Genomic DNA, 12,676 nt, shown 5'->3' with positions numbered 1-12,676 from the left:
GTGAATGTCACTTTCCTGTAAAATTCAAAACGGGTGAGTCCCTGCTCTACCTCCTGGAGAAGTACCTGGCCCCACCAGGCACTTGTGATTAGTGGGTTGTCTCCTCCAAGCAGTGATTCAGGGACCCAGGCTCCTTTCACCTAGTGGCTCTGCCATATTCAACACATGGTCCTCAAGGTCGCTGTGAGGTCTGCATCAAGCCAGCAGACAGATGACAGAGCACAGAGGAGCATGCAGGTGTTTTGGGGGGCCAGGTTTAGGGATAGCATACATGTCCACACATTCTATGAGCCAGAATTTGGTCATATGACCCATCGAATTGCAAGGGAGGCTGGGAAACATAGTGCAGCTCTATGCCCAGGTGGAAGAAGAACTGGATTTGGTGCCCTGCCAGGCAGTTTCCACCACAGACCCCTAGCTCCATCTCCACCATTGGCTTCCCCAGGCCCCTCCCTTTTTTTTTTTTTTTTTTTTTTTTTACCTGTTCTCACGTTGGCCCTCCTGACCCTAAACTCCTGCCCTGTCCTACATCCATCACTCTGCAGCTTCATCTGGTACAAGCTGACACCCAAGAAAAGACCAGTCCCAGAGGGTCGGAGAGGCACACAGAAGAGGTTTATTCCTCATGAATTTACACAAACACTGCACAGAACAAAAGATAGAGTGCAGACAGCTCAGGGCGAGGGTAGAGGGCCTCTCACACTGCCTTCCATCCATCCACCCACCTGAGTACGGGCACACACTGGGCATGAGAGCTGGGAGTTGTGGGCCCACCGTCGGGTGCGGGCAGAGGCAGAAAGGAGGGTCAGGAGATGAGCCCGGGGCCCGGCTGGGGTGCGTGGTGAGGAAGAGCTGCCGGACTCAGGTCTCTCCGAATGAAGGGGCCCCTCCTTCCTCGGCCTTCTGCAGCCCACCCCACCCTGGCTGGCTAGCTGGTTCCTACAGAGAGATGGTAAGGGAGCTGCCACCAGAGTGCGGGGAGGGGAGAGACTGCAGTGACATCTCAGTAGGCCCCCGAGACCCCGATGAGCCCCTCACGAGCCAGGTCACCTGTCCCTTCAGCAGTTCTCCTGATGACCTGCCTGTGACTCCACCATGAAGGCTAAAGCCGTTCCTCCCTTTCCCTGTGAAAAGCAAACACCCTGGGAGAGGAAAGCATTCAAAAGGTGCCTGGAGCTCGGCCATCCCACTCCCCGACTGGGCCCAGGCTCACCCCAGAACGGTGGCTGACGGAAGAGCCCCTTCTCTCAAAGCCCAATACCTCCCCGGCCCCAGGACGCCAATGCCCCTACAGTGCTGCTGCTCCTCATGGCAGAAGAGGGGACTCCAGGGGGAGAGAAGGAAGCAGGGAAGAAGCACTGGGGTGCAGGGAAATCCAGAAGCCCTGTCCTAAAGGAAAGGCACACCGCTCTGTACTTAAGTGGGGGTGGGACGGGGACCCAGCCCTGCTCCGTCACCCCTGCAATATGGTCAAGCGGACAAGGCTACAACAGACACAGACCAACAGACAGACACAGACAGAGGAAGGCCACCAGGTGGAGGCTGCTGGGCAGAAGCTGCCTCTTACTCGCCATCCCAGCCTCGACTCATGGCCTGAACCACGGCTCCGTAGAGCTGGCGCCAGGCTGCTCGCATGGCTGGTGTGAATGCAGGGCCCAGGCATTTCTCCAGCATGTAGAGCAGGGCCTCGCCCACCGTCTGCAGAGGCAAGGAGCACCTTGTCATTCCCCAGACAGGAAGGCATCTTTCCACCCCACAGGTGAGAAAACTGAGGCCCGGGGCTGGGCAGGGCCTTTCCTCTCTCCTGCACAGGGTTCATGCTTTCTGAGCAGTATTCTGCCCCAATCCTTGGGTACCACACTGTACCCACTCTCCCCCTTAACGTGAGCGTTTATAGTGAACAAAGCCTTTCACCCCACTCCCAGCCTTGAAACCACCCCAGGAGTGAGGCGGAGGCATTGCCTGGGACCCCCAGCTCAGACCAAGCAGAGCCATTGCCCACAGGCCTGTTTCCTCCTCTGCAAGGTGACACTCGTGGAGTGAAGGCCCGGGCTGGGCCTCGGTTCACTTTCTGACTCCACCACTTATGAACTGTGACCTTGAGCAAGGTATGTCACCTCTTTGCGCCTCAGGTGCTTCATCAGTTAAACCAAGAAAGTAAAAAAAAAGTTCTGATTCATTGGGTTGTTGAAATGATTAAATGAAGTCATCTATAAAAAGCTTAGTATAGCATCTGCGCACAGTAAGCCTTCAACAATAATAATGGCTCTCGTGTTTAGTCATAATAAATTAGATTTATTTATTCCACGAATATTTACTGACTGTCCACTGGAGACCAGGCACTGTGCTGGCGCGGGAGATGGAGAGCACCAGACAAACTCAGTCCCTTCCTCAAGGTGCCTACCATCTGGCAGGATGACTGGACTGTGTGGTAGACTGCCACATCAGTGCCCCAAGGAACCCCACCTTGAGTAGGGACCCTCCACCTTGACACTGGGCTCATCGGTGTGACTGGCTTTGGCCGATGGGATGTTAGCCAGATGAGACATTAGCAAGAGTGATGCAAGCAGGGTCTGGAAGAGCACTTGCACACCGGGCTTGACCTCTTCCAACACTCCCTCTTAGAACTCAGCTGCTGCTCTGGACAGAAGCTGGGCCAGGCCACGGGTGATGAGGCCACAGGGAGAGAGACCCCGAGGATGCCAGGCCACCCTGGACATTCCATCCGCAGCTGAGCTCCAGCTGAATACACTGCATGAGTGGCTCTAGCCACACCATGTGGCACAGAAGGACGACCCCCATGAGCCCAGAGAAATTAGGCATCATTGTTTGTTTGAGATGATCTTATACTCAGGAAGAGAACTCGGAGCAGGCCGGCTAATCCCACAGGCTCCGTAATGTTCTATGGTTCTAGGAGAAGTCACACCACAGAAGAAAAATTGGAGGCTCAGAGAGGTCAAGGCAGTACCAGGATCACACAGCACGTGTGTAACAGATGCAGGTGCCTCGCCCTCGTCGTGTGAGGGTATAGGAAGGGGGAGATAAGGGAGGACCGGCAGAGAGTCGTGGCCTTACGTCAGGAGCTCAGGAGAGAGAGGAGCCCCGCTACCCACCGAGAAGGAGCTGAGCTTCACACCCACTGCACGGTGCTTCTTGCCCAGGCCGGCCAGGTACTCCTCCAGCGAGGACAGGTCCTCCACATTGGTCACCGCAGCATCGATCACGAGCATCACCTGTCAAGGCCAAGGTCACAGTGAGACAGGCAGAGCCATCTCCCTGCTCACAACCACAGTCCAGAACCTGGGGGTCCCGACTGGAGGTAAGAGAGTCTTGAGAAATGGAAAGCAACCTGTGTCTGTATACAGTAGGTGTTCAATGTGTGACGGCCGACTACACGGTGAGAGAAACCGCTGAGGGGCTCAAAGCCCTAAACAGGCCTGCGGGACAGTGTTGTCTGCCTGGGACGAGGGGAAACTGAGGCCCTGGGAGAAAACCCAGCTTGGTTTTCACAGGCAGACGGCCCCTAGTAGCTGAGTGCCAGCACCATCTGAAGGAGCCAGGTACAAGGCCAAGGGCAATGACAGAGCTGGGACCAGCTGGCTGAGCACAGGGTGGGGAGAAGGCTGACTGCCTCAGACTGGGTCCAGTTCAGCGCAGAGGGAAAGGAGCAGGAGGGCAGTAAGCCCAGGCCTGGGGCAGAAAACCAGTCATTTTCACTATCCCATGCCCCTCATTCTCTCCCAGGAAGGCAGGCGCCTGCTGGATCCTGGAGGCCACCCCAGCTCGTCCTTCCCCTCACCTTCCTGATGTGGTCCAGGAACTCAGGGGAGGAGAGGCAGTCCTCAGGGCTGGAGTACTGGCAGCAGTTGTACTGGAAGAGGGGCAGCAGGTCAGGCTCCAGGTCAAACAGCCTGCAGGGGGAGGCCCGTGTCAGTCCCGGGTGTTAGCCCCAGCAAGCCCCGCCAGCCCTGGCTGCCACCGTGGGAGTGGGGGTGGGCCAGAGGTTTGGCCGTCAGTTACAGCATACCCTCCAACCTGGTACCGACCCCTTCGCCAGCTTTGCCGGAACCCCCTTCCTAGAAAGAACACGGGTCCCCGGGCCACTCATAGGACCCAGCATGTTGAGGGGACTGGGGCAAGAAGGGATCCTCAAACAGAAAGCCTGGGAAAAGCATCTCTCTCTCTCTCTCTTCCCCCACCCCTTCCCATTTTGGGGTCAGCATCTCCTAGTCCCATCGTGTCTGAGGGGGCTCCGGCCAGCGATGATAATAATAGCATTAAGAACTCCTTACCCGCTTTATGGAGGAAACAAGAGCCCAGAGAGGTTAAGGAGCTTCCCTAGGGTCACACAGTTTGGAACCACAGAGGGTGCCTGAGGAGGCAGGGGAAAGCCGGGAGACACAAAGCAGAAGCTCTCAGCCACATCTGAGAGGGTGCATCTGGGTTTTGGGTAACTCTGTGAATTTATGTCCACTTTTGGGGGAGGCAGGGGTGGAGGGCTGGGGGATTGGGGGTTGGGGTTTGCAAAAGCTTCCTCAGAAGTTCTGTGCTGGCTTAGGAAAAACTATGGTGGAAGGAAACCGTGCCTCATTGGTGATGGCTAAGTGGTTAGAGACCCTCAAGCTGAGGTTGAAGATTTGCATCCTCCTCCGCCTTAGGGGCTGGCACCCCCTTACCCCTCTTCGGCGCGGTGAGACTCGGGCATCTGTCCTCCCCTGCCTGGAGGTTCTCTGTCCTAGCCTGGTCTTTTCCTGGGAAAGGTTCATCCTCCTGTTAGTTGGCGGAAGTGCACTTTCCTGGGGCCTGGACCCCATGCTCTGCCGCCAGGCATCCAGCCCACCCTCCCCACACGGGCGGTTTCCCCTTACTGGCAGCGGTGGGCACCCCTGGAGTTACTATCCAAGGAACAAATTCAGGAGGAGCAGAACCAGGGCGGAGGCGCAGCGCCTGAGGTGGTGTCTGCTGGCCCGAGAGAAAGGAGATTCCGGAGAGGACCCACTCCGCCCCCAGGGAGCCTCGCTGAGCCGGATGTGCGGCGCGGGAAGCAAGAAGGGGTCGCTGGGCCAACTCCTGTGAGCACATCAGGAGGCGCCCGGTGCAGAGGCAGCGGTCAGCTTTCCCTCCTCTGCAGCCGGGCCAGCCACCTGGAACCCATTCCTGGCCAGGTCCCCTGCCCGCCCTGGGCTCAGGGCCACCCTCACCTGGTGAACAGGACGGTGCCGTGCTCCAGTGGGCTGCGGTTCACCGCTTGCCAGCTCTGCCGGATCAGTTCGGGCTCGGGGCGCTCCATGCTCGCCCAGGAGCGCAAGGCTGGAACCCTCTGGGCACGAGACCGTCACCGCAGGTGCCCCGCCATCTCCGAAGCGACGAGGCTATGCCGCACCCCTGGCAGCCCTGCCCTAGTGGAGGCGCCCCAACCCTGCCGGCCCCTCTGGCGCTTCTGGGGACCCTGCTCCGGCAGCAGCTCCCTGCGCCCCGCGCCTCTGACAGTGTCCCGCGCTGCACAGCCCGGAGCCGACCGACGGGGGCGCTTTAAAGCAACCACGGCCCCGCCCCCTCCGGCCATCAAAGCGCGCATCTGGGGCAAGGCTCTGGCCCAGACCACCTGGTGGCATGAGCAGTGCCGGCTTCGGAGCTGCACGGAAATCATGGAGCCTGCACTGAATTTGATCTCCTCAGGTAGGCTCTGCATGAGCCACCTTTCCACAAGCCTCTCTCAAACATTGCCTGAAGCTTTTGAGTTCTCACCCCCTTGGCACAGGGTCTCCTCCCCTCCTCCCCAGCCACAGGGGATGCCAGGGCCACTACCTGTATGACTAGGCTGAGGCTAGGGGTGCCCTTTGCCCTGGTTCTGGATCTGAGACACCCCCACTCCTCACGGGGACTCACCCTTAGGGACAGGACCCGACCGCAGCCATTTCCAGCCAGGCTGGGTTTTCCTGAGACTCCATGCTTAGAGACCTGTGGACTCCAACTCCAGGCCCAGTTCTGCGTGGCAGGGTGGGGTCTCAGCTGCAGCAGCTGTGAGCATTGCCCTATGTGGACTTTGAGGGAGTTAAGCTTGAACGTTCTACCATCCCATGATTTTTAAAATATGTTTTTATTGATTACAGAGAGGAAGGGAGAGGAAGAGAGAGAACGAGAAACATCAATGATGAGAGAGAATCATTGATTGGCTGCCTCCTGCATGCCCCCTACTGGGGATCCAGCCCGCAATGCCCGCATGTGCCCTGACCAGGAATTGATCCGTGACCTCCTGGTTCATAGGTAGACACTCAACCACTAAGCCACACCAGCTGGGCCATCCCACGATTTTTAATAGATTTTTTTAAAGGTTAAGTAGAAGTACTATTTATGTTATTAAATAGTTCAGGCCCGGAATCTCAGGCTTGCCATTCAGGGTGTAAAGTTGGCCACCTGCCAATTAGACCCAAACTTTCCTGTTTCAATCATGAAGGGTCCTCAAGCCCCAGGTTTGGGAGAGCAGGCACATTGCTCACCTTTTATCATTATTTGCGAGTGTCTGAGCCCATCTCCTCTCAGGCTGTCCACTCCTCTGTGTCCTCAGCTGTGTTCAGTGTACAGCTGGGCTGGGCATTGAGGTCTCCATACCCAGCCTCTCAGTCCACCTCCTTTGTTTTCATGGACACGAAGGAGGGGTGGGTGCTCTGGGGCCATCAGTTATGGTCAGGCTGCAGCTCCATGGCCAGCCTTGTGCTGAGTCCCTGACTTCTAGAACTTCTCCTTCTGGCCCTAAATCAGGATGAAGGGCCTCAGCAGAACTCACCTTTCCTGCATCCAACCGAGCCCGATGAACTCATCCAGCTGCTCTCCCTCTTCCAAGGACCCAGGAGTTTGAGTACCCCTAGTCCTCTCTCCCCCATCTCTCCACACAGCTCGGCTCTCTGGGCTGGAGCTGGAGAGCAAGGCTGTAAGGCAGCCTGGCTTGTGTCCTAGAGTCTCAGATTGCCCCATGTAGGAGCACAAGGGACGGGAGGCTGAGGGGAGAAGGCCAGGGTGCTCAGGGACTAGTCTTCCAGAATGGCACCCCGTGGTCCTGCAGCCAGGTACAGCAGGTCACAGGGAAGGTCACGTCTCCAGCGACCTTTACCTTCTTTCAGTGCCCAGATGCCCAGTGCTCCCTGCAGGCCACCTGGCTCCTCAAAGGTTTCCCACTACACCAGCCGTGGGCAAACTACGGCCTGCGGGCCAGATCCAGCCCGTTCGGCTGTTCTATCCGGCCCGCGGAGCCGAACGAGCGGAGGGTTCTCTTGCTCTCCCCTCCGCTCCTTTACTTTGAATTTATATTAGTTCACATAAACACTCCATCCATGCTTTTGTTCCGGCCCTCCGGTCCAGTTTAAGAACCCACTGTGGCCCTTGAGTCAAAAAGTTTGCCCACCCCTGCACTACACCCAGTTTACATGTCCTGGCAATAGTCTACACTCGGACCCTTCTGGCCTTTCTCTGTGGAACAGGGCCTGGGGTCTGATGCATTAACGGCCTTAGCACGTAGGTGGTGAAGTCAGCACTCCCTCTGCCTCTCTCAGACCAGGAGGAGGCGGGGGAGGGCTGAGTGCACTCTAACCTCTGTTCCGCTGGAGAAAAGGCCCGAGGATCTGGCTGGGCCCAAGCAGTCAAAGAACTGCATTCCCACCAGAGATGGAGAGTCTGAATCCATATTTGAGTGACTGGGGGAAAGTCACAGGAGCTCCCCTCGCCGCCCAGCATCTGCCCATGATCGGGGCAGGAGGTTCTAATCGAGGAATTCAGATACAGCTCTGGAGCCAGTGCTGTCATTGGGATCAGTTACCACCAATAATAAAGAGGAAGCATTTATTGAGCATTTATGCCCAGACACTTACAAGGCACTTTGCATCTTTTTTTTTTTCCATCATGAACTCTTTTCACCCTAACAATAACTCTACAAAGTAGGTACTATTTATTAAACCCTCTTTACCATTGAGGAAACGGGGCAAAGAGGTTAAATAACTAACACGAGATCATAGTAAGTGGCAGGCCCAGGATTTGACCTCAGGTCTCACTCTGGCCCATCTTTAGGCCTCCATGCTCCACAGCCTCCCTTACTTCAGTGGATTGTGACCAAAAGGTATCTACGTAGTTCAGACCAAGCCAAGGTCACTGGGTCTGGGTCAAGGGTGTGTTGGAACTGGCTCCTTAGATGGCTTGTGAGAGCCCAGTGTCTGCACCTTTCCAACTCCTACAGTGGCATCAGGTTGGTAACCTGAGGCAGGACATGGTAGGAGTATTTACACCATGAAAATTGGCAAATGCTACAAATCAGGACTTTTTCCCTCCCAGAAACCAGAGGCTGGGTGCACCAGGCAACACCGGGCCCCAGATGAGCTGTCAATGTGTTAAGCAGAATGTGCCAAGAAGCAGGCTGACTCTGCACACCAACGAGCTGGGCCCAGGCCTTCTCCCCAAGGGACCCAGGTCTGCCAGCTTGTTCTGGGAAGGTGCTTCTAGCCCCAGAACCAGCTGGAGAAGCAGAAAAAGCCCACCTTGGTGCCTAGGCCAAGTTCCACGAATCACTCATCGTGGGACCTTAGGCAGTAGTTTAATCTCTCATGGGTAGAATGGGGAGAAAACCAGCAATGACTTCACTGGGCCTTTATGGGGACAAGGGTCCCAGATGTCGGGACTTGGTAAACTAAGCTGTGCCAGTCAGGACGTGTTCGGTCCTCTTCTCACCCACCTGCCCTCAGCACTTTCCATCTCCCGAGGCTCTGCATGGCCCGCCATCCCCGCCTCCAGCTACTCTTGGTCCTAAGAGGGGGGTGGTCAGTTAGCCCAGAAGCCCCCAATTTCACAATACAGTGCTAACACTCCCCATCTCACCCCCATCTGCTGTCCAACACATCAGCTCTCACCTACTTTGGACCCTTAATATCACTCCTGAAAACAAAAAACCCGTCCAGATGGGGGCAGAATGGAAGTTGCTACAATGCTGGACCACTCAGCTGTCTCAGAAGTTGTGGACTATTGCTTTTCTCCCTTTTTTCTATACTGGAGTGGGCAAGTTAAAAGAAAAAAAACCAATCAGGTCCAGCTTCCTAGTTACTTTGAAATAAATTTATATAAAACAAAATAACCCACATTACTCAGGTAACTTATTAATGGGAGGGCCCAAATGCCCCCCAGGGTAAAAATCAGGCTCCCCTGACCAGCCCAGGGCCTCTGCTGGAATTAGAATGGCCTCAGACCAGACACGAGACACAATAGAATGAATGGTTCTCACACTGAAAACACAATAGTATGGGGAAGGCCTGGGTAGGGGCAGGGGTGACTGGAGGGGGCAAAATGGAAGAAAGTGGGAGACATCTGTAATACTGTCAACAATAAAAAAATAAAAAATAAAATAAAACACATTCTTCTCTTCTTTCCAGGAGCCAGAGGGCGAGTCAGATTCAATTAAGTGCAATAAGAACAATGGCATTCAAAATAACAGCTATTTATTACAAAAATAAAGACCTCTGATTATCTGTGGAAACTTTTTTTAAAATGTGGCTCAAGAAGCTGGCTGGAGGTTGGTCTTCTAACCAATGTCTTCTTTCTCCACCAGCAAGTGTGTGGGTCACGTCACATTTCTGCCAATTCCTGGGGGCTGGAGGCCATTTCAAAGCACCACCCGACAGCCCCTCTCCCCGCATCTCCCAGCCACAGAACCGCAGCACTTGAAGCTGCATCAAGCCATGTGGCCTTGTCCCCAGAGAAGTGTCTACCAGGCTGGGCAAGAGAAAGAGGGAGTGAGCAGACAAGTCTCCCTCTCCCACCCTTGCAAAGCAGTGGAAGAGACAGAGGAGCCCTTTGTCCCCAATGTGGCCTAATCAGCAGGAGAGATGGGCAGGGAGCTGCCTGAGATTCCTCCCTCCTCACCCTCACTCAGAGTGGCTGCCCCTCTGACTCCTTCAGAGCTCTCCCTTCCAGTGAGTTCCTACTAGGAAACACCAGGCACAGGGAACATCAGCCAGCTCCTGGTTGTCACTGTGGGCCACTGCTCTTTACTAAGAGCCAAGCACAGACTCCTGCATTCTACCTCCAGGAGAGCCCCCCAGATGGCTGCCCTGACCCAGCTCAGAAGAAACCAACTCCACCTATGGGAAGAGGGGAGGGCCAGGGGAGGGTGAAAGGGCGAGCAGAGGTTTCGCCATCCCTGCTCTCCTTCCCTTCCAGAAATGCAATTAAGCAAGCAGCCCAGACTCGGCACACAGGCAGTGCTTCCTGCTGGGGGAAGTCAAAAGGGCTGCAGCCCTGGGAGAGGGAGGTCATCAGGCCCCAGATCTAATTAACAAACCTGCCTTGCTTTTGATGTTGTTTTATTTCCTCTATTAACATTAATGATGGTTGGTCTGAACGTCCAAGCATGGCCAGAAGCTTCCCTTCCCATCACCCAGTAGGTAGCACAGCCTGTCCCCAGGACCAATTTCCAGTCTCCGTGGCAACCGCCTCCGAAGATGCTCTAAAGAGCTCTGACCCTGTCAGAATTGGTAGGGGCTACAGAGGAGGGAAGATGGAGTGTGGCAGATTGGGCATTAACCTTGAAGCATCACAGTCCTCTTGAGACAAAATAAATACTCTGTCATGCACTGGGAGGAGGGAGGCAGGCGGAAGGCTGGCCTCGGGTTGGTTCAGTTGGGACCCCAGGGCTTTCTTAATCCCTTTCATTTGGGGAGCAAGTGAAAGGAACAGCTCTGAGCTTCTTGCTTGGGTTCAAAGTAAGAGAGGTGAAGCTTTAATGCATTTCTAGGTGCTCTGGGTCTTTGCGGGGGGAAAGAGATTGATGACACCGAGACAGAGAAAGGGAAATGAAAAGGAGTGGTAGAGGGTGTCAGCAGGGGAGGACTCGAGAAGTAAAAGTAGGGAACACTTAGTGAGTGACCCCCGCCCAGCACCACACAGACCCCTGCCCTGCCACACATCTGCCTTGGCTGTTCAGCAAGGGGCCCAATGGCTCTCCCAGCCACCAGGAGAACACATCTGTCCTGTCGTCACAGTTGGATGCAGAGGGGAGGATGGGTAGTGAGAAATCACCTCTAATTCCCAGAGCCTTGGAACACAGAGCAGCCAAGGATAGGACGCCATTCCTCCCGCCAATCTCATCGTGTGACATTTTCAGATGTGGCGAGTCCTTGGCTGCCTCGCTCTGTGGCCAGTCCTGTGCCCACCACAGGTAGGAAGTCCAGCCACCTGCTGCCACAAAGGAGATGCCCCAACAGCAGCCACGCGGGGAAGCAGCTGCGGGCCGCCCACCAGCTCAGGGACATGCAGCCGCACTTCGTTTGTGAGGAGGGCAGCACAGCTCCGCCAGTCCCTTCTGCTCTGCCATTGCTGATGTCCCAACATGGGGCCAGGCTCTCAGCCCTCTTGGAAGTCAGAGAACTGTTTCTGGGTCTTACTTACAAACCAAATCCAGTGTGAAAAAAATACCAGAAAAAACTACTGTAGCCCTGGACTCCCTCAGAGTTTATGGGACAGCTGTCCGCAGCCACAGTCCATATTCCACAGGTGCCTGGACAAACGTGCCCTCACCCTCCTGTACTCCCACCACTCTTGCACACTCATCCTTCCTCATGTTGCGCATGTGGGGCAACGGCCTGAGGGACATCCTTGGTGCGAGCCATCCCCAGCAGTGGAATCTGCAGACACAGCCATGGCTCTCTAGTGTTGGGTTAGACTCCAGGTCTGCTCCTAGAGCTTGGTCCTGCAGGCGGAAGAATTCCTCAGGCTCCTCGGGCGGCTTCCTCCACAGCGGGGAGGGCTCAGGGACTGGCTCCACAGCTGGCTGTCCCCAGGAAGTTCCAGGACTAAGGCTGTGGCTTCAAAAGTCCCATGACTCCAGCCACCTTAGTCCTGCCATTGGACTTTGTGGGTCCTGGGCTAAGGGACCAACCATCCCGTAAGCGAGAGGATGGAAGAGGTAGAAGCTGTGAGAGAGAATCAGAAGGAGGCAGTTGGCATCTGCAGAGACAAGCAGCCAACTGCCCTACAGATCTTTGAAATGCAGCTCCTCCTGCCGGCCTCATTAGATCTTCTCACCTACAACACCCATTCCCTGTCAGCCCCAGTGCTGCCCGAGTTCGCCGGCCCTCGGGCGGCTGTAGCCTGCGACCTTATAGATGCCGCCTTAGTGACAGTACAGGAAAGGGCTCTTCCCCAGAGGCTGAGGACAGAGACCAGTCAGGGGTCTGCTCGTGGGCTGTCTGGCCCAGAGTATTTGTCAAAACGTGGACATGCTCTCAGGTCACAGGTCACCATTCCCTGTTCACGTTTTCATGTTGCCCCCGGCCCCCTCTAGGCCAATGCCTCTCAACAGGGGATCTGTGAGACTTGCAAGGTGGGGAGAGGCATGGCTTTCCAAACAACACCCTCCTTCCAGTTATTCTGAGCCACACCACACCCTGTACCCCTAGACCCACCTCTCCCTCACCCCACTGAGCGCTGCTCCAGGAGGGAGCCACTGGGATGGAAGAGGCGCACCCTCCAGGTGTGCCTGTGGTACAGGCTGGGAACCACTGGCATAGGAAAGAATGCAAAGGTTAGCCCCATGCTTCCCCTATGCGGCTGCACGCTGGGGTCACCCGGCAGCTTTGAAAACTGTCTGACAGGCCCAAACTGGGCTCAAGTAAATCAAACGTCTGAAGATGGGCGCAGG

General features: G+C 55.7%; 2 protein-coding genes across 3 annotated transcripts in view; both read right to left on the bottom strand.

The window, feature by feature from the left end:
• Positions 1-594: 594 nt before the first annotated feature.
• NGB (neuroglobin) lies at positions 595-5,509 on the bottom strand. The gene is made up of 4 exons (XM_080668609.1): positions 5,202-5,509; positions 3,800-3,911; positions 3,114-3,233; positions 595-1,698 (listed from the first exon to the last, which is right to left on the bottom strand). Exons 1-4 carry the CDS (start codon positions 5,288-5,290, stop codon positions 1,564-1,566), a joined length of 456 nt encoding a protein of 151 aa, XP_080524735.1. The 5' UTR covers positions 5,291-5,509; the 3' UTR covers positions 595-1,563.
• Positions 5,510-9,462: 3,953 nt separating this feature from the next.
• POMT2 (protein O-mannosyltransferase 2) overlaps positions 9,463-12,676 on the bottom strand; it is a 42,700-nt gene continuing 39,486 nt past the window's right edge. For both annotated transcript variants that reach the window (XM_080678922.1, XM_080678923.1), the window contains one exon: positions 9,463-11,948. In XM_080678922.1, the coding sequence (XP_080535048.1) occupies positions 11,843-11,948 (106 nt within the window). In that variant the 3' untranslated portion in view covers positions 9,463-11,842. The remainder of the gene's footprint in view (positions 11,949-12,676) is intronic.

Source organism: Plecotus auritus (genome assembly GCF_963455305.1).
Source record: "Plecotus auritus genome assembly, chromosome: 1".
NCBI classification, from domain to species: domain Eukaryota; kingdom Metazoa; phylum Chordata; class Mammalia; order Chiroptera; family Vespertilionidae; genus Plecotus; species Plecotus auritus.
This window is presented reverse-complemented; position numbering and strand designations above follow the sequence as displayed.

Bases quoted from the DNA above. Each gene is read 5' to 3' on its own strand.
- NGB (XM_080668609.1), bottom strand. From the start codon at position 5,290: ATGGAGCGCCCCGAGCCCGAACTGATCCGGCAGAGCTGGCAAGCGGTG. The intron at 3,912-5,201 runs GTGAGGGTGGCC...CTCCCCCTGCAG, and splicing joins GGCACCGTCCTGTTCACCAG to GCTGTTTGACCTGGAGCCTG. The intron at 3,234-3,799 runs GTGAGGGGAAGG...TGGCCTTGACAG, and splicing joins TCCTGGACCACATCAGGAAG to GTGATGCTCGTGATCGATGC.